A 25,036-nucleotide genomic window follows, 5' to 3' on the forward strand; every position below is an offset into this window, starting at 1 on the left:
GGTTCACATGACATGACATGAGGAAATGTGTTTTGTATAATACACAATAAAAATTAGTAGTTTTATCAGTTTGAAGACATACCAAAGTTTATCTATACCATCTTTCTGATAAATAACATTTTTAAGACATCTTTGGTTAGATATTTAATACATTTTCCTTTATACCTTTCAAAAGGGAAAAAATCATTACATTTTTAAAAAAGAAATTTTACCTGATTGTAGTCTAAGACATTTAGAGATGGACTTCTCAACTATAAGCTTGAAGTGAACATTTAGTCTTAAATAAATGTAAAATATCATATTACTTACAAAATACTAAAAAATAAATAGAAGTAGAGATTAACAAATTTTATTGCCTGAATTCCCAAGATAATGTATGAGTTTAGAGTCAATGTCTTCCATATGTAAATCCAGTAGTCTTCATACAACAATACTATGTGCCCCAGATGAATGGCTATTATGATATATTCCCAGATAATTACATATCAGAAAGACTGAGATAAACATACTTTTAAGTAAAGCATTAATCACATCTTCCACACATTTTAACAATATTTAAACTACAGTTACTTATTGTCATAATATCCAGTAAGTAAGCATCCTCCAAAAGATGAAAAATACAGTAATCATTATAACTTTATGAGGGATGAGTGTCAAGTTACTTTAATATGTAAATCTATTATCACATGTTATATAGTATTTTATTGTAGTAGCTTGAAGTATATTTTATCCTGAAAATATCTGTTAATAAAATCAACAGCATTCAAATTAATGAAGTTTTATAAATTTGTAGTACCAGTTTATTAGCACCATAAGGACCACTTCATTGCTCTATAATTCGATTGACATAAAAATATTATTGAGGCAGATTAAGTTACTTAATATTTGTTTTCAAAATTGATATGTAATAAAAGTTTTTATCCCTTAAGTAGAATTTCCTTTTCATGAAAAATTTATTTTCATACTCCAATACAAAGGAATTTTTAAAACACTGGTTTATGCTAAAAATAATTGCATCAGAATTAGAAAAATTTGAGTATTTCATGCTGTTCTAATGGTTAGACTTACAAGTAACACAGATTTTTTTCAAAACGTGGAAATACTTGGATTGTAGAACTAAACAGACTTGGAAACAAATAAAATCAGACCTTCCTTCTTAGAATATAACATTTGTTGCTTTATTAATTATAGATCAAAGGAATCTGAACTTTCATGGGAGTAAAGGTTCATGAAAGTCAAAATTTAAATATAATTTAAATCTTTTATAACTTGTAAAGGATTAAAACAATCCTAATTCTCTCTCTCTCTCTCTCTCTCTCTCTCTCTCTCTCTCTCTCTCTCTCTCTTTCTCTCTCTCTCTCTCTCTCTGTACCTGAGATCAAACTCATGACCTTGCACTTGGCACGCAGGTGCTTACGCTGCTGAACTAAATTCTCAGCCTTGGGTAAAACAATTCTTAATAAGATGCTCTTACACCTTCTGAATAAGCATGAATTTGTACCTCTGCAAATGACATTAATAGGATGACTTTATTTTATCCTCAGCAGTTTAGTTGCTGCACTGGAAGTATCTTCTGAGAGCCGGAGAAAAATTATCATAATTTACATATACAAGTCAAAAATGCTTAAACTTCTTTTATAATCAATCCATGGATACTCCATCTCTTAGTCCCCTTCTTACTGGGAAAAAAACTAACTCTCTGCCATTGCTTATATTTTATATTTTGGGTTCTCTGTATATTCTAAGTAACTATGATGATGGATATGATTTCAAAAAATAAAATGATTTTTTTAAGAATTTTTGCATTGTTTTAAAATAATAAAAACTACAACATGGTGAAATTTCTGATTCTCTTAACATACTAAAGATGTCATGATAATGTCCCACATAACAAATTTATTTTGTTTTGTTTTACCCATAATCAAATCAATATGATTGGAAGATCATATGTCAACATTTCATCATAAATGCATGAGACAAAAATGAACACATTTTTATTTCTTTATTGATAATAAAGATTATTTATGTTTTAAATTATGACCTTAAAAGTGCCTCTGAACAGAGATCTCAACAATAAGAACCAGCATTAAACATATACTTTTTATGATGCATTGAGCAAAGTCTGTGATTGAGTGCTTCGAGAGGAGCCTATGATTATGCATATAGAGTTGAGAAAATAGGAAATTTGTAAAATCATAGACAATTAAATGGTAGGCTGCTTCATAGTGCTAAGACACTATACTATGAAACATTCCTGTTAAATAAATACGAGCAATTTACAACTCAAGATTTGAGAGCAGATAATAAAGTTACTAGAAAATTTGCTAGAGGTGTAAGGATGAAACTATTAGCAAATTGATTAGCAAATTGACGAGATTGGATTCTACTATATTGTTCCACTACTCTGTGACACAAAGTAACCACGTATGTTTTTAGCTTTGTCTTTTTTACCTCCTCAAATTTTTCTAAAAATGGCAGGATCTGCACTAAAAATAAAAAAAGTGAGTGCTGGGTATATGCATATGTCTAAACTCATTGAATTGTAACAATACTTAGGGCAATTTTTAGTATACCAGTCATACTTCAATAAAGTTACTTTTGAAAGGTAGGGCCAGGATTGTAAAAGTGATTAATATCTAGGAACTAGAGATACAAATAGGAAATTTTTATATTGTTTATATCTTAATTCTTAAGTACATTGATAACAATATAAAGTCCAAGAAATTTCCCCTATCAATCTTTTAAAATATTTTCAAAATTACATATTTAGAGAAATGCTTTAGTCTAGTTCTACGAATTTATATAAATATTCAAAATTAAGGAAAAATAAAACAATACAATTTTTCCCTAACCTAAAAGCCCAGAATCAACTTCTAGGTCCAGGTGTTTCTTATGCTGTTCTTCATTCACATGTATTGACCAGTATCTGCCAGAATGAAGCCCAGGCTGTGGCTGGCAAAACTAGAAATCCGCACACTGGAAGGATAAATAATCCATGCTGTAAATACACTTTAGGACTAAAAAGAAAGCATACAAAATGGTTTATAACATGACAGTTTACTGGCAATTGCAGCACAATTTTTCAAGTCACTGTTATATAGATGGAACTATTTGGCTTGTAACCCAATATGATATATTAGGAATTCATTATATTTATGTTATAGTAATAAATATTTTTATTTATTTAAAAAAAAAGAATTCCCTAGGGCAAAAGAATTGCCACATTATCAGGCCTCAATTTTTCCTCCTGTCCCACTTCCTTCCATGTAAAATTTCTGAGTGGATGTTTTTATTTTTGGGAAATTATAAGTTATATTCTTGTCAATTAAAGAGTTGACACTGCATGAAAAAATAAGAGAAATGTATAGAAGCACAAATATTTTAATGTATAAAGTACATTAAATACTTAGCATCTGCATAGTCTGAAGGCCTAGACAGATAACCAGAGTGAAATAGGTCTTGCTGCAATCATCAGAAAGAACAATTATAAATCCAGTTACCCTGTTCATGATACTTAATCATGGCAATTTTAGGCAACTGATATCATCTAACACAAAAAGAGAAAGGAAAATCATGGACTGATCTTCATTAATAGTGTGAAGAAATCAAGACATTCCTTGATTCATCATCCACTATATAAGACAGCTCCTTTTAAATACCTCAAAATGGCAGGCTAAATGCCAATCAAGCATTCATAGTAGAGGAAAACTATTGTATTATTGCTTAAAATATTTAGATGCAAAGATAGTACATTAAATAATTCTTCTGTTTATTCACTTTATGAAATTTATCTATCAGGACACTTGATCTGCTTTAAACCAAGCTCTTGATTCTCTCTATTCCTACCTCAAGTCTTTATGCCAAATTTGTCTTCTCCCTAGTGATTCCTGTGTTAATCGCCACTCCACAAGATACCCACTTTGGAAATTCTCTATCATCTGCCTTCCTTGTCCAGTAATTTTTACTAAATTGCTGACCTCTAAATTTCCCTGCTCCTACATGAAACCATTATACAGAATTGTGGCTTTAGTTTCAAAGGCAGCAGTCTTGACTTTAGTAGCTCTTCACTAGCCCTGATATATTCACACAACATAAGTCTGGCCCAAGAAATACAAAAAAGGAAAGGCATTTTCTCTGTCTTTGAGGTGAATAAAATATAGTCAATCCTTCAACAGGAACAGTTCATGGATTTCTTGCTTCTGCTTCCTACGCATTTCTGAATCTTCACATCTACTCAGTATGTATTTGCTTACCTTTACAATGTTATATGTGAGCTGAAGCTTTACACCTGGCCAAATAAAAATGTGTTTGTTTCGCATGTAGTTTCCTGCTTAGTCCTTGGCTCAATAGAAAGTTTCTGAACAATAATCAGAAAAGTCCATTAGGTTTATTTGGAATTTTCCTGTATTTTCCAAGGACAGCTTGAATGAAATTAGAGATACTTGGCTACACTGTTTCTAAAAGCCACCTATCTCTCTTTTATCCTTTTTTCAACAATCAAATAAAGAAAATCTGTCTCACTAGCTGAAACAACCTTCACGGACCTTCCTAATTGCAGGGTTTCACAAAACTCAGTCCATGGACTGCTAACAGTTCCACAGCCTATCAGGATCTAGGCCACACAATAAGGGATGAGCAGCCCGTGGCTTAAAGTTCATCTATATAGTCAGCTCTTCCTCTTCGCTTGCATTACACCCTGAGTTCTGCCTCCTGTCAGAACAGCAGCATTAGTTTCCCACAGGAGTGTGAATGCTACAGTGAATCATACATGCTGGGGATCGAGAGTCCACTCACCTTATGAGAATCTAATGCCTGAGGTGGCAGTGAGAGAGTAATTCTAGCTCTAGAGAGTGGCCACAAATTCAAAGTAACATTAACAGATAGATTTGACTGCACAGAGACCCCGGTAGATCAGTTTCTCACAGATTCATAACCAAATCCTATCAATGTGAGATGAATGGCAAGCTGCATCTGGCAACGGGTTTAACATTGGCAAGACAGGTGATGTACAGTTCAGTGTGCATATTGTGTATATTATGGCAAGTTCCAAGTCAGAATTGGACACCTGGCCACATTAACCCACCCATTATTTTATTTACAACTTCCATGTATACCTCTTTCTTTTACTATGCAGTTATCTCAGTCACAGTTTGGGTAACATCCCAAACTATGTCTAGCCAAAATTAGCAAAAATTAAACATTACTAGAAAGTTTCTTTTAAAAGGGGAAAAGACCTAAGGGTGAGATAGCAGAAGATTCTAAGACTGCCAATAAAAAGAAAGCTACATTTCGAAGAAATACCAACAGTCCTATCTAAATACACATTCACATTCTCCACTCTGTTTTATATAATGTGTGGAGAATAGTTATCCAGGGAAGACATAAAACCTTCAAAACTACTTCGCCACATGGAGACCAAGCACCTTTCATTAAAGGACAACTCTTTAGAGTTTTTTAAAATAAAAAACAAAACATGAATACAAAGAACTGAAGCAATTACTTCACTATCTATATGTTCAGGACTATCACTTCATCAAATGCGTCTATAATGACAGTATAATTCTTAGCGACTGAGTTGCTAAAACTGGGAAGCCTTCTACTATTGGTAGAAGTTGATCTTGCCTGCTGTTCAGGATATTTGAGGTGAACTTTCAAAAGAGGCAACAGTTCTAAAAGTGGCTCATTACTACTGTACTGTAGAAGAATTGATGAAGAGACATAAGATAGTTAGCCACAATTTTAAAGGGAGCTAATGAGTCTCTATGGTATTGATACTAAGGCTACAATGCTTGTGTTTGTGGTATGTATTTTTTCAGGAGGATGTTCATGAGGCTATGTAATGAGCACTTTTGTTGTCAGCCAACACAACAGCACAGAATTATTCATATCTATGAATAACAAAATGTCGGGAAAACTGAATTGGTTGTTTCATGGACAGAGTGGATTCCATGATTGGTTAGCTTGCTGGTTTCACTTCTTGGGTCAAAGAGGTTGTCCTGCATATACATCTGTACACTATGTCTTCTGTAGAAAAATACTGGCTAACTAAAATATGTCTTCTGGACTTAACATTTTGCAGAATGTCATTAAAATTATCAACTTCATTAAAGTACATGCCCGTACTTCATATCTGTTCGCACAGTTCTCTGAGGTGATTGATACAGAACACAAACATATTCTCTTATACACAGAAGTGAGATGGCTTCCAAAGGTGTATCAAATTTAATTTTAAAAATCTATGCAATATTTAAACTGATAAATCTATGCAATATTTAAACTTGTGTGTCTGCCTTATTTCACTTAATGTTGTACTCTCAAGATGCACCCACTTACCTACAACTGCCTCAAGTTTATTGTTCTTTATGACAAAGTGCTACTTGAACAAATAAAGACTAAAATAAAAGATAGGTAATAAGAAGTAGAGAAATATTTTTCACATTGGAAGGGAAATGGGATAGAGAGGAAAGAAAAGGAAAGGGGATGGAAAAACTGAAAGGAAACAGGTAAAGCTTCTCAAATGTTAAGGGAACTAAGAGTTGGAAGGGACAGGAATTGTGAGGAGGAGAAGATGAAAACCTTAAGATATGTTATGTAGATGTACCAACTGGCTAGAGTAAATGTAATCATTATGTACTGCAAAAATAAATAATAAATAAACAATGGATTAGTAGCCACAGCTTTTGAGCTTCAAGAGCCATTCTTAAAGTAAAAGATGCAACAGATGAATGAAAATGAGACTGAAAATCATGCTCTTGCAAGAAATTTATTTCACTAACAAAAGCTTACACAGATGAAACGTAAAAGGATGGAAAATGATATTTCAAGCAAATGGAATCTGAAAGAAAGCTAGAGTAAGTATACTCTTATCTACCAAAAGAGACTTCAACTCAAAATTAGAAAGGAGAGACAAAGAGATCACTGCATACTAATAAAGGGCACAGCTAATTAATAACACATATTGATCATAAATAAATATATATACACAGGAAACATGAGAGCACCTAAATTATAAAACAAACATGACTGGACATAAAGGGAGAGATGGGCTCTGGTACAGTATAAGAATAGTGGATAAAGTCAATACTTCAGCCTCACCAACAGATAGACCATCCAGGTCCCCCCAGCAAGAAACTCAACCAACCAAACAAACAAAAACAAAAACAAAGAAACTTCAGGGTTAAATCACTGTACATTCAATAAACTTAACAAACATCTATAAAATATCTGTCAGCTTCAGAATACACATTCTTTTCATCAGCATAAGCAATTTTTCAAAATAGATGTTTTTGGGCCATAAAGCAAGACCTAACAAGTATTTTTAAAATTTAAATAATTGCTCACATTTTATCAGGTCATGATGCAATGGAATTAAAAATAAACAGCAAGAAAACTACAGAAGTTATGGAAAGACATGCATATATAACAATGCATCCTTGAATGGGTCATTGAAGAAATCTGGAAGGAATGCAATGATAAAATTCTTTAATCAAATTAAAATGGGAGTACAACATACCAGAACCTGGAGGATACAGGAAAATCAGTTTATAGTTATAAGTCTCTAAATTTTTTTAAAAAAGAAAGTTATCAGATAGATAACCTAATGATGCAAAGGCTTAGAAAAACAAGGAAAAAAAAAACAGATTCAAAATCAGTAGCAGAAAAGAGCACATATAAGTGAAATATAGCCTAAAGGAACAGCATCAGTGTCCAATTAAACAAGCAGTTGGTTCTTGGAACAGATAAACAAAGTTGATAAACTTTTAGCTAAGGTAACCAAACGAAAGAGAAATAACCATATAAATAAAATTAGAGTTGAAAAACAGTATATTACAACAGACACTATCAAAATCAGGATTATAAATTTTTAAAATTATATTTGAATAAATTGGAAAACCTAGAATACATAAATTTATGTCTACATACAATTGACTAAAATTGAATCAAAAAGATATTAAAAAATGTGCATTCATAAGATCACATTTATCTGCAAAGCTTAGTATTCAAATCAACCTCCCCTGAAGGTGATTCCTCATAGCTGGATTTTCCACCAGAATTTCACTGTCTTCATGATCATATAATAGCTTATTCCTTTTGATTGACTTGCCCTTTCACTCTATTCTTGTGCATATTCTGACTCAGCACCAATAAATCTACCTGCACGTAACATGTATACTATTAAAATTTTGATGGAATAAATTTGATAGGAACAAATAATATGAAAAAACTATCATATTTAGGGAAATATATTAAAGATTTATTTTTTCATTTACCCACATTCCAAAAGAGATGTTTAAAAGAAAGCTGAGCTGTAGCATACATGCCCTTAGAAAATAATACAGTCCTACACAATCTGCACTCACTAGTATAGAGCTCAGTATATCAGCCTGTTAGTGTTCACTGGATAAAGACCAATCTGCTTCTCAGATATAAAAGCGGTATTGTGAAATTGTGGTTAACTTATTTCTTGTAATATACATCTTTAGCTATCTTATCCTGCATTTATAGATAGTCAGTGTACCCAGGTTACTCTTTGGAAGTGAAGAATTTAATTTCCATATCATTTGAACAAAGGGAATTATGACATTTTAAAGGACAAGTTAAAGAGTATTAGTGATCTTCTCCAATTCATAAAATAGTAAAACTTACTACTTGGACTCAAATGCTTTCATTTTGTGTTAGGTGCTTTCCTCTTTGTCTTAAAACACCATGCTCACATTTCAAGGCAGGATATAATTGTGTAGCCAGTTAGGATAGAGTGTCAACTTGATTGACTTTGGAATCCTCAGTGCAGACTGGTAAAACACACTTCTGATTGAGTCTGGGTGAGTCACAGAGGTACATCTTTGGGAGTCTATGTCTTGTCGCTCACCTCTTCTTTCCTGCAGTCTTCCCCTGCTCTGCTTCCTGATTACCATGAACTAAACAACTTTGCTTTGGCCCCATTCTACCATATTTGTTCTTGCCTTGAAGCCAGCTCACCATGAACTAAATCCCAAGAAACCATGAACTAATTGAATCTGTCCCACTTTAAGTGAGCATTGTGTCTCAGCAACAGGAAAGCTGACAATACTCTCTAGGTCATGGAGTTCATAATTTGTATCCCAATATAAATCCCAGAATTTCTTTCTCTCTTTCAGGAAGGAGAGGTTACAGCTAAACCGTTCTGCCACTGTGTAAAATACCAGATTCATAATTCTATAACTCCTCTCCTGCAGCACCTGAAAATCTTTCTGAACACACACCCAGGCTTAATCGTCTGGCTGTCACTAAACAGTCCTAAAAAGAGACATGGAGACTGATAGAGGGATTGTTCCAAACAATAATAATTCTTGATCCAGAAATGTCATGCTTATTTTCAGAATAAAGTAAAAGTTTCAAAAATTTATCTTGAACCTTAAAATTAATCTCTTGACAAAAACAAATACACTTGAGAATTTCATTTCAACAGCTTATAATGTAAGATTTTTAGACTTCCAGAAAATGTCAATTTGTAAAGGACAAATTTGTTACATATAAAGGCAAATTTACCACATCTCTGAATGCATTCAATTTTTCTAAAGATGCTATCGCTATAGAAAATAAAATGAATAACTGAATAATCTTTCATACTGTGTATGTTTAACAATAATGTCTTCTGAAACCAAACATTAATATACTCAGAAATGTGTAGAAGTATTCATCATGCTTTTATAGCTGTCCAACCAACAACTAAATAACTAATGAAGTTCCTTTCAATGCTACCACCCAAGGAAATACAAATTGGATGTAATAAATTCCAAGAACTGTTACAAGAGAGAATCAGTAATAGACAAGAAAAAATAGGAGGTGACATAGCTAAAACAGAATTGACTGAAAGAAAAAATTTCCATGTACTTTTAGCCACGCTTAAACATGTTAATACAAAGTGTTCTTGGTTGCATGTTAAAGTGAAAATAGCAAAAACACAATGCAATAGTGCATAATATTAACAACTCATAAAACATTATGGTATACATAATGTGCTTTTGCATGAAATCATTAGCTGTAGATGATGTTATACAACCTTACTGGTAAAAATGATATCAAAATTAAGATAGGAATAAAGTTACATTATATATCTGAATCTAACATTTACATTTCATGGATGACAGTTGTAAACCAAGCAAGACAAGATTTAAAATTTGTAACACACCCACATGAAATATTGAATAATGCTTTTTGGTAATGATAAATTATACATTATGATATTCTGAAACTAGGTCGTGAAAGAAACTTTCCAGAGGGAAAGTGTCAAAATATGTGCTAGATAAAATTTTACTGTGTGATACTATAACATAAAAATGTAATAATATGCCATATGTAAGACAATTATCATGTTTTTAACTGTTGACATTTGGAGAAATGTATATCTTCCATTCTCCACTTGATCTTAGCCAAAAGGCTAAGAAGCGATATATCTTTCATTCTCAAAAAGAAATGGCTAAAATTTTGATGTTCCATTAGTGTTCAGCCATGCAGAACGCACTGAGGATGGAGGCAACATGTTTCAGAAGGCAAGGGTAGCAGGGTGTGCCTCTTAATGGCAAACTTACCCAGGTCTGATCTATTCAATATAAGGAAAATAAAACAAATGTCAGCTAATGAAATTCTGGATTATTATTCATTGTCTTGAAGTCACAGATAGTGTTAGATCTAGAATCAACACCCTAAATATATAAGCAGCTGGAATGGCCCATGGTCATGAAGTGGTTTCAGTCATTAACCTGTCTCTCTGGAAAAGACTAACACCTAAATGTCTATCTGCCAGCTGCACAGATTTGCCCAGCCATTGCTTTATCTTCTCAAAAAAGTAACACTGCCCCTGGGTCCATTTTATATTTTTGGCTGAATTTTACCATCTTAGTAGCACTATTTCAATAGGCTTAATTTTTCCACTGCCCTGAAATGCAAATCTGCATTAAAAAGGTCTCTTTAGTTTATGTAGTTATTGCTGTTGTACTGACATATTTTGTACTTAGTCTTTAAAATATGTGGAAATGACTCTGAATTAATTTTAGGTAGAGGGGTCTTTACGTATTATACCTTCAGTAGTATTGAGGAAGTTAATGGATGCATGGACACAACCTAATTTATTTCCTGTTTCATTTTACAAACAGTATCTTAGGTTCTCAAGCTAAGGCTAATAGAATCTTTTTAATATTTTATACATATGTATAGTATTATATTCAACATACTTATTTCAAACAAGTAGACAAGCAGGTATGGAATTCTTTTAACTGATAAGACACTGAACAGTAAATTTCAAGGAAGACATTAGCTTTACTTTGATCACCACATACAGTGTTGTTTTGGAAGTAGTTTCTTTATACAAAAACAAAACAAAGCAAAAAACAAACAAAAAAACCCCAAATGACAAAAACCACATGGTTTGTGATTATTGACGTTTCAGTGCTTGATATTTCTCAATGTTATGTTATTGATGTGGGGTTATTAAGTGGATTTGAGAAAGATTTGGACCATTCACTCTATTAGCCAGTGTAAGCCAAGCTATCTCCATCACTGTATTGGAAAAACCTAGGTAGGTCTCTTGGCAATGGAAAAAATGAAACAGAATTGAAGAAGAAAATCATACCTATCAACTTGAAAATTACATCAAGCTATAGCATTTCATGTTGTCCAGTACAAATAATATTTCTCTTAGAATTTACCATAGTTCACAAGGAAATAAGCACTTATGATTTCTTCTTTAAACATGCTTGTGTCTGAAACTATAGGAGTCTCCCAGCACATCTCTTCATTTGTAGTTAATAAATACTCTCTGCTGCCATCAAAAGAATCTCTATCTTTATCCTTTTTTGTGGAAACTTTGTGCCACCTTCCAAATATCAGCATTCATTTAATAAAACAAGAATGGAACTAAAAGAGACATTTTACACACACAGAGAATACCTGTGATGCTTATAAACAAATTAATTGACAATGGAATTTTTTATACTTAACCAAGGAAGTAATGAGAAAAAACATTGTGCAGTGAAATAATGTACTCGACAAGTATAATAAAGTTATATAGTCTAATTAAAAATATAGAATTTTTTCTAAGAAAATCTATTTTCAATCTAATTTAAAGCCAAAGCCAGTATAAAAAAAATTAAGAATTAAACCTCTTGGGGCTCAGCAGCACAAGCACCTGCTGGCAAGAGCAAGGTCATGAGTTTGATCCCCAGCATAAAAGACAGACAGACAGAGACAGAGACAGAGACAGAGACAGAGACATCACTCATTTGGAAAAAAACAGAAACAAACCTCTCTTAGTATGTAAGAATTCAATATTGAAAGGAAAATAAATATTCTTCAGACATAAAGGAGGTAGTATAAATTATTACCATTAATAAATGTTAAAGGAAGTTTCTTATTGTAAAAAATACATATTAGGTTGAAATTAGATCAATACAAAATCTTGACAGACATCAGAAATAGTAATTATTCTATAAATGTAAAACTTTTTTCTGATTTTAAAAATACATTTCAAAAGATAAATAACTAAAGAAAAATGTTAACACATTTCAAATTGGTAACATTTACAGGTGAAAAATACGGCAAAAAGTACAAATACCAAGAGATATATATTATAAACCTCTAAAACAATACTGTAAGAAACAGAATGGTATCCCTGTTAAGCCAAGAAAGGAGATAAAATTAAATCACAAAAATACAGAATCAACATATAATAGTGTAGTAACAAAAAGATACAAAAATGCTTGGAACAAAAACATAAAATTAATAGGAAGATTTATAACCAAGTATATCAATAATCACATTAAATGTAAATGATTTAAACATCATTGTTAGCATGTGTTGAAGTCAGCAGGTATAACTCAGGCTCTTGTATATGATAAACAAAGAATTGCAAAGCTGGTGGAAAGCAGTTATTTGTATTGATGATCATGGAAAGTTATGCTCAGGGCAAGTCTGTGGCAGCAAAAAATATGACACAATAGAAAAGTGGCACCAGAGGACAAAAGAGCAAAAGCACTGCACATAGATCACATCAGAGCCCACAATATCAACTGTCAGATAAATCAGCTGATTTGGAATTTACGGGACGTGTAACCTTAGCCCAGGTGAAGTGACACTGTGCTGTGTCATCTCAGCTGTTCTCACCATGCAGACTCTCTTACAATGTTCTCTGATATTAATTACATCCATGAGATGAGGTGCTTATTCATAAATTCTTACTAGTAGGGTGAAGGTCACTAAGAGTTAGGCTCAGAGAATGTGCTCTTGCCTCTCTAGGCATCAGAGATTCACTGGGTTTTGTTATGTGATTCTCTATCTATCTTAGGAAGTGGAAGAAGGAATGGCTTTCGGGTGCTGTTTTTATGTGAATGAAAAGGCATAACTTCTTTAGTTCCACTGTTTCTGGCTGCACTACAGGTTAAAATACAGGAATAATCTGGGTTAAAAGAAAAGACCCAGTTCTATCTCCCATTAGAAACTTCCTTTACATGCTAAAAAAATTTTTAAAAAAGCTAAACTGTAATTTTAAAATACTCAATAAGGTAGCAGCAAAGTAGATTTTAGAACAAAGATACTTGTAGAGATAAAGCAGGTCATATAATGCCAACTGTGTCAAGTTAATCAAAAGGGCAAAAAAAATGTGTTTACACATACATAAAAATTTTTGAAGAAATAAACTGCAAGAATCGTAAAGTAAAATAAATAAATCCATTTTACTTGGAAATTTGGCACTCCTTCTGTCAATACAGAAAGAGCAAGTGGAAAGTTAGTAGGTATGTGGAACTGACAATACCGTTGACTAACATGGCCTCATTGACACCCGAAGAAAACTGCAACAGTGTCAGAGCACAGTTTTTCCCAAAACAATTATTTTGTATTGTATATATTTAAAGTATACAATATGATTTTTCTACATATATACTTAGTGAAATGATTAGGTGAGCAAGTTAACATACTATCTCCTACTTCTCTTTCATGTACAAAACTACTTTAATAACAATTTGTGTGCAAAAAGAGGATCTAAAATATACTGTCAATACATTTTCAATATATTATTCAATATTATTAACTACAGTCATTTGCCTCCACATTAGTTTTAGATTTATTCTACTGTTGTAAGCTCAAAAACCCAAAATGTGCTGTACTTATTATAACTTGTTCTCTTCCTGTAAAACTTGTGTAATTGCCAGTTAAGTTACAACCTTGTAACATACTCGCCATGTAACCCCTCCCTGCCTCCCTGGTTTCTGTAACTGTTCGATGCGCCTCCCTGGTTCCTGTATAACTAACCCAAATCACCTTTTATGGGAACAAACTGATCCTAAGACCTGACCCTTGCCCTTGCGGCTTGCTACTTTATAACTCCCTGTAGCCCCTGGCTGGAAGCACACTTCCCTGGCTGTTTTTCTGGGACAGTGTTGCTGCTGAGCTCAGCTAATAAAGCACTATTTTTAAACTTTTGGAGTCCGTCATTTTTCTGCCCTTTTCATCCATGTAACTGTAAATTTAAACCTGTTAACCTACATCTTCCCATTTCCTCCCCCTCTCTACCTTTTGTAATTACCATAATACTCTGTATACATTAAGCATTTTTTTTGTTTGTTTTTTCATTTTTATGGGTACCGGGTATCGAACTCACGACTGCCTGCTTGCAAGGCAGGTGCTTATGCCGCTGAGCTAAATCCCCAGCCCCCCATTAAGCATTTTTTAAAAAAATTGTACATCATTGACATTATGCAGTCTTTTATTTATGTTTGTGTACAGTTTACTGAAAGCAGAAGAAAACCAAGCTTAATTCTCTCCTGAAATCCCTTTCCTGAAAATTCATACCTCTGAGAAGTTACAGGTAAGATTAACAACTATATTCCTGTAATGAGAGTCCTTGGCATCCTGCCTTGTGCCTCCAACCTTACCATCATCCTATAGTACACTGTTCTGCATTGTTCTGAATCCCCACAGGTTCTGTTGTGCTGTCAGGGAGATGTCACCAGACTGTGCAAGGGCCAATTGCCTCTTTGAGCTGAAGTCCCACCTAGTGGCACCAGAGGGTTTCAGGAGTCTCACAGCTTGGGGTCCTCTTGGGCCTGCAGGCAAAGGAGACTGTAAACATGTCTCTAATCCCTTCATGGTTGCCAAGAACTGTTGCAGAATTTAAGAGACCAGAGAAATCTCTGGGAATAGGAGGATTTTGTTAGGTGAACCTGACTCAACCACACTTCTGTCCAAAGGACTGAGCCGCAAAGAAAAGGTCGCTAGGTTTTATACATATGGCCAGGGTAGCCTGTTAAATAGTGGGAAAGCAGACAGAGTTACAGACAAAGGCATTTATTCATGTAGCGACAGTTTTGTATTTAGCTATGGGGGAAAAAAACAGAATCTTTTGAATCTTGTGGAGATAAGGTGTCGTAAACTTCGATGTTGTGAATGCCATGGAGTATTACAGGCCTTCTTATCAGGAACAAAACAGAAGGGAAAATAGTCTTAATGGAAAGCAGATCCTGGTGAGAACGGGATGCCAAGGGCTCTCTTTACAGAAATGTAGTTATGAACCTTACCTGTAACTTCTCAGAGGTATGTATTTTCAGGAAAGAGAGTTCAGGAGAGAATTAAGCTTGGTTTTCTTCTGCTTTCAGTAAACTGTACACAAACATAACTGGGGTATTTTCCTTATGAAGCATTGTTCAATCAGTCACCCTCAATCATAAATCAAAGTAAGGGGGGGTCTCTGTGAAGCAGAGGAATTGACCTTAATGATACAGATGCTTTGGGAAGAATTATACAAGATATTCATTGTTGGATATAAGAGAGAATGCCCATAAGACTGGCAGACCCAGTATACTTCAAGCCAGGGGATTCTACTTGGGTTATATGGAATGGGTCCCATCCCGTAATCTTGTCCACTCCCACTGCTGTTAAAATTACACGAACTATATTTGGACCCATCACAGTTGGCTCAAGCCACTGGCCTGAGGCAGGTGGACCAGCAAACAGGATCTAGACTATCCAAACCAGCTGAGCTTGAAATGAGACCAAACTGCCACCAAATACAACAGCCCTGCTCGAGCCACCCTGGAAACTGACTATGCAAAACTGGAGACTGAGGAAGCCACAGCTCTGCCCGTGTCACTGTGGAAGCCAATCAGTCCACACAGAGCTGAAGCTTGAGGACTGATGTGGAGTTACAATACCCACAGAAGTCCCCTTTCCTTTCTGTTATAACTTCCTTGCTTCGGTCAGGGAAAATCCTTACAGGAATGCCCCCACTGCATTTATATCACATGATTGTGAAAGATTATAACAAGGACCCTGCTATATCATACCTATTATGAGTGTAGAGGGATATACCAGGGACCTTGCACTCACAATCAGACAGACTACTCAGTCTGTGACTCGGGAGATAATTGATGTTATGTCTGTTATGACCCTAAATCTCTGCCTTCTACGTCTTGCTTCAAGATCCATGCTTGAAAAAAAAGAAAATGGTGATAGTGGCCTCCTAAACAAAACCAGAGTTCCTGCAAATCACAAAGAGGCCCCTTTCTTATATTTTTATGTGTGGTAGCCTGTGTATCTGGATCCATCTGCAGCCTCATGCAGAGACCTATTATGAGAAAGATGCTATAGAGACACTGCTGTATTTTTATGTGACTCACAGAAAGGGACCAGCTTTTACTATTGCCCCACCCCAATCATAACAAGATAACAAATGGTATTGCTTACATTGCATAACCTGGGCCATTGATTTGTGGCCTCTTGAAAAATTCAGCTCAGAGCCTCTAACTGTCCCAAGCAAGGGACAGTTATCTTTACAAGAATACTCATCAAATCAGCTTGCCCACCTAAGACCTATTATCTAGAAAACTTCACCATTCTTCTGGTAAACTTGCCCCCAAAAGATACAGATTACCCTAGGATGTTAAAGGTTGGTCATGCAACTTCAGATCCCAAGCATATGCATATGTTTTCAAGGAGATTCAAACTCATTTGGCACAGAAGTTCCAAGTTTTAAACTCATTTTATGAACAGCTCCCACCAGTGTTACCTGAAACTTCCCCTTTAGTACCAAACTTGTTCACCTAGATAGCTGGAAATATAGCCCACAACCTCAGGGTCACCTCATGTTTTATCTGTGGGGGACTAACATGGAAGGGGCCATGGCAAGCAAGGGAATTGCTGCCACAGGACAAACTCTACACACAGCTTTCTTGATTCTGCTATCACAAACCTTAGTATTTACCATCTAAAGACCTTGATCATAGGGAGGTATTATGTTTTACACTGAGGAAAGTCCTTCTCAGATCTAGTGGGACAACTAACTTGTTTAGGACAGCAGTATTACAAAACTCAGAAAAACTTTATGGTAGGCAAAACAAAACATATTGCAGCTATCTCTCCCAAACTCATTTTTCCATATACCTTCTTTGTGTCATTCTTGGTACCTACTAGAGGCTCTAAATATTTAGGAGACACCCTCTTAACTTTACTGAGTATATGGGTTATGAGCAGATCAGCAGTTACAAGCTAGGTGGACAAGGAATTGCACACACTGGGGAAAATCATACTATCCTTCTTCCTGAGTCCCAAGAAACAGAGACAAATTCTAGCGTATGCTGTATATAAAGAATCTGATAAGAGTGTCAAAAGTACAATAAAAATAAGAGATTAGAAAGACAATGAATGACCCCTGGAAATAACTATCCAGTATTATGATCTGGCAACCGGGGCGGAAGATGGTATTTGGGGATATGGGACTCCAATTAAATGCTTAACTACATTGTGAGGTTGAGAGGTTGGACTTGAGCTCATTACCAATGACATCACAAAGGTCTTGAATCTGCTTGCTCAAATGTTTTAAAAATGAAAATTACCATTTACCAAAATAGGAGCTTAAGGAAGAGGGCTTTGTGGAAAGTTCAGTGTGACTAAATGTTTCCTAGGGATTGATGACAATGGAAAGGTTATTGAGGACATTACTACCAGAATCCAAAAATTAGCCCATCTCTAAGTCCAAAGTTGGAAAGGATGGTCACCAAACACCTTCTTCAGGGGCTGGATTTTGTCTTTTGGGAATAATAGAATGGTTCTAATCCTAATTGGAATGGCTCCTTCCATCCTAGGAATTTGTTTTATTCTTCCTTATTTTCTGTCCCTGCTTGTAAAGAACAGACAGTCCACCGTAGAGACCTGGAAGACAAGAACTGCACTACCCAATTGATAGCTTTTGTCAAATATCAGCCTCTACTCAGGTTAACAATTGTATTCTTGCAAACAGAGTCCTGTGGCCTTCTGTTCCTCCTGGGATCTGTTTCCTTCAAGACTAACCTCTGCTCTGTTCCTGGTGTGATTGTAATACCCCACTGCATTCACAACATCCAGGTTTATGATATCATGTCTCCACAAAATCAAAAGATTGTTTTTCTCCCCAGCTAAATTACAAAACTATCACTACATAGTAACAACCTTTGTCTGTATTCACACTTGCTTTTGCACTACTAAACAGGTCAACCCCTGGCCATATGTACAAACCTAGAGACTTTTTTTTTTTTTTGAGGCTCAGTCCTTTGGATAGAAGTCTGACTGAGTCAGGTACACCTAATAAAATGCTCCTGTTTACCAGTGGTCGCCCCCATTTCTTAAACTCTTTAACAACTTCACCGAGCATAAATATTGGAGACCATTATGAAGTGGCTCTGAGCAGTATTTAAAATTAACTATTTGGATTTCTACGTTTATCTGTAAGTCTGTCTTATGCCTAGGCTCCTTGCCTAATAATGGGAGCTGATTTATAGTAAGTGAACCTCCGTGAGACTTCTAGTATCCTGTGAGGCCAGAGATACCTCAAAAGGCAAGATGAGGCCCCAGCTGAGGACACCTGGATCAAATATCAACTAAGTAGATAGAAATTACAACTGAAGGCATCTCACTCCTGCAATCTCACTCCTACCATAGCTGTCATCATGGAAATAAGATGGTTCTCCTAAATTGGCATCATTTACTACTCGGAGAAGTCTCTGAAGTGATTCCCAAGGTTCTGCTCATTTTCCAGGCTTTCCTCAATACCCCCACTCTTTTGTTTGGAGATGGAATAAATATAGGAGGTCCAGAGAAGCTCTTTGTCTTAGTCCTCATGAGAGCCACAGAGTTAAGAAGTCTGAAGAGGTTTTGATCCTCCTGGAGGCCTAAAATCATACCACTTGTCTCATTTATTTAAGCCTTTGCCATATACTTGTTTGGGAGATTGTAGATCTAAGTAAGGACCCGATACATAAGGATCATGTTGTTGCAAATGGACAAATGAATTATGCTTCTATAATAGCTATGGTATTCTAATAGGTGCAAAATATGTCACTGTTCCTTTAATGTGCATCTCCCTGATGATTAGTATGACTGAGATCTTTTTCATACATTTTGTGGTCATTTTGTACCCTTGGAAAAATATTAAGGTACTTTGCCCAATTTTTGCCCATGTTACTTATCTTTTAGATGTTGAGTTGTGTGAATTCTTTATGTATTTTGAATACTAATATTTTATCACATATAATGTGGTTCTCAAATATTTTCTCTCAATATTTAGGTTTACTTTTCATTTTGTTCATTTTTTCCATTGCTGTGTAGATTTTTTATTTGATGTACTCCCTAATTTTCAGCCTCATCCCATCTTTCAGTCTTCTCTCTCTCTCTCTCTCTCTCTCTCTCTCTCTCTCTCTCTCTGTCTCTGTCTCTCTCTCTCTCTCTCTCTCTCTCTCTCTCTCTCTCTCTCTCTCTCTCTCTCTGTCTCTCTTTCTTTCAGAGCAGAGATTGAGCTTACAGCCTAGTTCTTCCCAGGCAGGCACATGTGTTGCTGACTTCCAGTATTTTCTTGACCATTATGTCCTTTCCTAGTGCATAAGGAACTCTTAGATCATTTCTTTACTAAGCTGCAATGGATAACATTTTGTGTGGCCACATGTCAGGCTACCCAGGAATGACACCTCAACCACTGTCAGTCAGTCTTAACACCCACTGAGGTGGAAAGTGCCAAATTTATTCTCAGAAAGATAAATGCTGAGGAAGTAAAAAAATAACTTCTCTATAGTTTCTATGTTCACTGTCACGAGACAAGACCTGAAATGATATGAAATGTCATTCATACTGTCATTCAGACTCTCTTTGCTCTTTTCTGCCCAGAATCCTTTCCATAGCTAGGAAATTATTTTTACTCTTTATTAAACAGAAAGGAAAATTAGCTTTCAAATCTTAAAATATTCTTCCAAAATTTATTTTTACATAAAATGTAAATTCACATTCTTTTGAAGAAAATAAAAACTTTCTTTAAAAGGTATTTCTTGCAGTCACAAATGGTTAAGGTTATTGTTTCTGGTATTAGTTAAATTCTAGTAAGAAAGTCAATAAATTTTAAACTGGTTTAAAAGCTACCATTTGTCCTGAAATAATAATTACTATAAATTTAATGAATACACATAGAGAAAAAATAGAAAAAGAGAAAATAGAAAATTCCTTGAACATTTTATTTAAATATATGAGAAAATTTACATAGTAATAAGATACAATTGAATTTTTAATAGGAATAGCACAGGTCTATAAATGCAGAGTACCATGGTTCTTTATAGATTTTCTTGAATAATATTAATGATTTCGTAATAAACTTGATGATAGACATCTAATCCAAACAAAAAGTCTATATGGTTGTAGTAAGAAATAGTCTTATGGTAAATGAGATTTTTTATTTCAGATTGCAAGATTTTAACATCTTCAGGATCAGCCAACAAGTCCCTCTCACCACTCCAGGTTGCAGTTGGCACAGTCATATTTGCTATGCTGTACCATGGAGAAGTTGTCTAAAAATAAATGAGTAAACAAGGGGTTTCACAGAAAATGACCATTAGAATGCTCTATTGATAATTTTCACAACAATGAATTTAAAATTTATTTTAGAATAAGTTGAATCTAGTGTATTCAACTTAATGGAGCTATAAAAGCTGAGAGTATAAAAGAATAAGCATCATAAATTTTATTTAGAAATAAATCATAAACCAAAACTAAATATGTAGCTCATTCCAACTCTGAATATTTAAATTCCAGGTCAAGTCTAATCTCATTGAATTTAATATTCAAATTTTACTTCAGATTTTTAAATATGAGTAGACAACATCAGGCTTGGAGTTTAGCTGAAACAGAAAAGTATGGCGGAAAACCACACACTTTGAGTCAGACAGACGTGGATTTTAATATTTCAGGAGTTTCATCATCCCATTTATACTATTCTTACCACATTCTCATTAACTTTTAAATTGTTTCTGATTATTACTGTTTCTTCTACCTTCCCAGATAGGATAACTGGTTTTAGTGCCAAGAAACACATTTTATCTTTTATTTCCTATTTAACCAAATACAAAGGCATGCATAGTACAAACACAATACTTTTCCTCCTGAAAGGTAATGAATCTTTTACTGACTTTCTCTAGGCTTATCCCAAATAATACTAAAATACATAGAAACATGGAAAAGCAGCTTTGGTTGAATATAATGACATAAATTCAAATCAATATGATTGTCATCTGTCAGACCTTCTCAGAGTGTTATTACACTGTGGAGACTTACAGACAGCCCTGGATCTATACCAAAATCATTTGAGCCAATTAGGAAGAAACGAGTTTTAGGTTACACACAATTATATACCTGATTGAAATGAATCAAGTTAAGATGAGGACTTCCCCAGTCAAAAGCTTTCAAGTGAGTAGAATATAGAAGCTGAAAGAAAACAAAGAAGTAACATCACATTCATTTGTTCATTAGTGCAGCAACTGATTTTAGGTTAGATATGCATTGCACATATGCCCCACTGCACTGGGTCTGTGGTATTTATGTAGGCAGGCTTCTTTGCTTTTCTCTTTAATTATTGTAAAAAATGGAAAGGGTGATAAGAAAGAGGTAACTAAATATAGGATTCTATCTTCACACAAATGCACATCCCAAATTGTTTTAGTACCCAAAGGGAGTCTGTGAGCTTGTGATAATATTAGGCTTTCTCAGAAATCCTCAGGTTCATCTATAGAAGTCAAAAGTGAGTATCTTGCACTGGGACTAGACAGCCTTGCCTCAAAGGACAGAACTCAAAAGACTATTCCAAAAGCCACCCCTTGTCTCACTTCTTAACTTTCTCAAGCTTACTTCTATTATCTGCTTTAAGTCTATTATCCAATTTGATAATGCCTCTTCCCCTGATATGGTTTCATCATAAGGACACCAGGCATCATAAGAACATCAGATTACCTATGATCCTTGAATTTCTAAACTTTATAAGGCTCAACATATTCCTCTTTCTAACTCTTTTGAATTCTCCTCAACTCCTAAAAGTTCTCCATCAACACTGTATCTTAAATTTCTTCTCTAAATGGCTTCACTCACCTTCTTGCTTACTGACAATCTTCCCCTGTAGTTCTTTCAGATGGTGCTACCTCCCTCCATATTTGGCACAATTAGGGATGAGCTTTAAGCTAATTCTCTTGGATATTTACTCCTTCTTAAAGGTAATTCTTACTTTCTCCTCCCTAAGGTGTTTACTCCAAGCTCCAAATTTCATGTCATTAAATCACTCACTATTGTTTGCTGTTGTTATCATCTATTAAACTTAAGGATGTTTTTCCTGTTTAGTTCCTGCTTATTCTAAAACTATTCCTGCCTTTACTGACTTAATCTTTGCAACAATCTTACCTTTAAGTTTATTGACATTTTGTGTTTAATGATCTTATCTTTCACCGTACACAACCATTCACCTTGTGACATCATCATTTTGTTACTGTAGTCCCTTCATAGTCTAATTTTTATTCATTCTCTTTTCTGAATATTACCTGCTAATTCTCTCTAGCATATCAGCTTCAAAAATCCTCAGTTCAGCCATCATGGCTGTGCCAATGTGACTCGGCCACCAAAAATGGAAGAGTGGCCATGGAGCAGGCCCTTTGGGGGTGGGAAGTCATCATGTCGAGGGCCACATGGAAGGCACTGAGTTCATTTGGATTCTGGGCAGCAAATCAAGCTCCAGTCTTTGGTCTTCTGGGAAGAGGGAGTACTAGGCTTCTCTCAGATCAATGGGGCCTGCAGCCTCAAAATCCACAGACTGCTCAAAGATTTTCCACTCAGAAACCAGTCCAACTCAGACACATCAATGATCTACCCTATTTCATGCTCTTCAGAGGCCACCAAAACATCCCTGCAATCGAGAAAGGTGATGACATTGTGTAAAGACTCTTTGGATATGGTCAACTGGAAAGAAATGCAAAAATTAAGCAAGAACATTTTATGAACAAGTTCATGGCAAACCCTGAAGACACCAGATCGCTGGAGACTTGAATTGTTGCCTGGACCATTAAGATGTGCAATTATGAAGAATACATGCAGAAACAACCAAAGAACAAAGTCCACAAATGCTATCTACTGATGCACATTGACCAGAGAAAGATGTCCAAAAATCTCTGGAAGACCAACTATAATATATTTGAGAAGATATTCAGGGAGCTGAGATCAAGTACACCTTAGGAGGACTCTACTACCAAAAAGCCCACCACCACTTCTTGGCCAAGAAGTTCATGTACATCTAAGTTTTCCAGGAGGTACAAAAGCTGAAGAAGCAAAAACCAACCTTAATATCTGCAAAAGCAGCCCAGAGAGAAGATGGCTATCAGAACACAGAGGCTCCTTTCAAAGTTTATAAAGAGGCACTTGAGGAAAACTAATGAAATGTATACAAATTTTTAAAAAATCTTCAGCTCCAGAAAGATCTTCAGCCCATCCATCCTTGCAGTTTTTCATTGTATCTTATTCCCTTTTCAATGTTCCATCTCTCCTCTTTATCCAGTTGAAATCCCACAGTTAATCATTACCATTATTCTCTGACATTTACTCAGCACTTCTCCACTTCTATTGTTTTACAAAAACACAACACAGAAAACTCCAAATCTCTTTTCACTACATGCCTATACTAAAGGGACTAAATAAAACTGGAGGAAAAGCTAAAACCTACGCATATGAAGTCTTTAAACTAGTAATTATAAACCTCACGTGAGCCATTACTCTTGCTCAGCAGTCATGTGTGTCACATTCCCCATTTCTTCACCCAGACTTGTAGGCAGCTATTATAGTTTACATCTATCCCCCAATCTTTTATATTCAGAGGTAGAGCTTTTGGAAGGTAATCATGGCGTGCTTTGCTTATTGATGGATTAATAAAACTGTGAGTTTATGGCTGAATGTATTGTTACAAGTGGGGCTTTTGTGAAGGCAGATCACTGGGAACATAACCTGGAAGCTCCTTCCTTTTCTCTTTGCTTCTTGCCTGCTATGAAATGAATACCTTTCTTCTATTGTGTCCTTCTATCATGATGTTTCTTACTTGGAGCTAGTCAACCGCATGTGGATTAAATCCCCTGAAGTGTGAGACAAAGTTAAACCTCTCCTCCCTCTAACTGTGGGTGTTAGGGATTTTTGTCCCAGTGAGGGAAAATGATTAATACAGAAAATTGGTGCTGGAGAATTGAGAGTATTGCTGTGACTACATCTGACCATGTCACTCAGAAACTTTTGAACTGGTTTATAAAAGAAGTATGGAAAAGTTTGAAAATGTGGGCTAGAGAAGACGTGGAATGCTGTAAACAGATCTTCATGGGTGATTCTGGCCGGAACTTAGAAGACCGGAAAGGTGATAGAAATGTGGCCAGTAAAGGCAAAGTTCCTGAGGTTTCAGTTGGGAATGTCACATAGAGAGAATGCCAAATACCAACTGATTCTCTGCTACTTGTGTCACGCCTTTTCCTACTACTCAGTTTCTTACTCCTCACTTCAGACACACGTGCTTCTTAAATGTCTCCCAGGGAGGCAATAAATGATTCTGAGGGGTAGTCCTAAGAATTGCTCAAGGGGTAGTCATAAGAATTGCCATCTATGAATAAAAAAGCAATTCTTCACCATACACTGAAGCTACCAGTCCCTTGACCTTGAATTTTAAAGCTTCTAGGACTGTGCGAATTTGTATCTTTTCTAA

General features: G+C 35.2%; 2 protein-coding genes across 2 annotated transcripts in view; both read right to left on the reverse strand.

Annotated features, from left to right (window-relative positions):
* Lipf (lipase F, gastric type) overlaps positions 1–25,036 on the reverse strand; it is a 74,032-nt gene that overhangs the window by 37,984 nt on the left and 11,012 nt on the right. The window lies entirely within an intron of this gene.
* Positions 20,495–25,036, reverse strand: part of Lipj (lipase family member J) — a 33,943-nt gene continuing 29,401 nt past the window's right edge. The window contains exons 10-11 of the mRNA XM_023566745.2: positions 21,676–21,747; positions 20,495–20,834 (exon numbers count right to left, since the gene is read on the reverse strand). Coding sequence (XP_023422513.2) covers positions 20,601–20,834; positions 21,676–21,747 — 306 coding nt within the window. The 3' untranslated portion in view covers positions 20,495–20,600. The remainder of the gene's footprint in view (positions 20,835–21,675; positions 21,748–25,036) is intronic.

The sequence above is a fragment of the Cavia porcellus genome, unplaced genomic scaffold (assembly GCF_034190915.1).
Source record: "Cavia porcellus strain 051 isolate PalLab524CR breed Dunkin Hartley unplaced genomic scaffold, mCavPor4.1 scaffold_28, whole genome shotgun sequence".
In the NCBI taxonomy this organism is placed as follows: domain Eukaryota; kingdom Metazoa; phylum Chordata; class Mammalia; order Rodentia; family Caviidae; genus Cavia; species Cavia porcellus.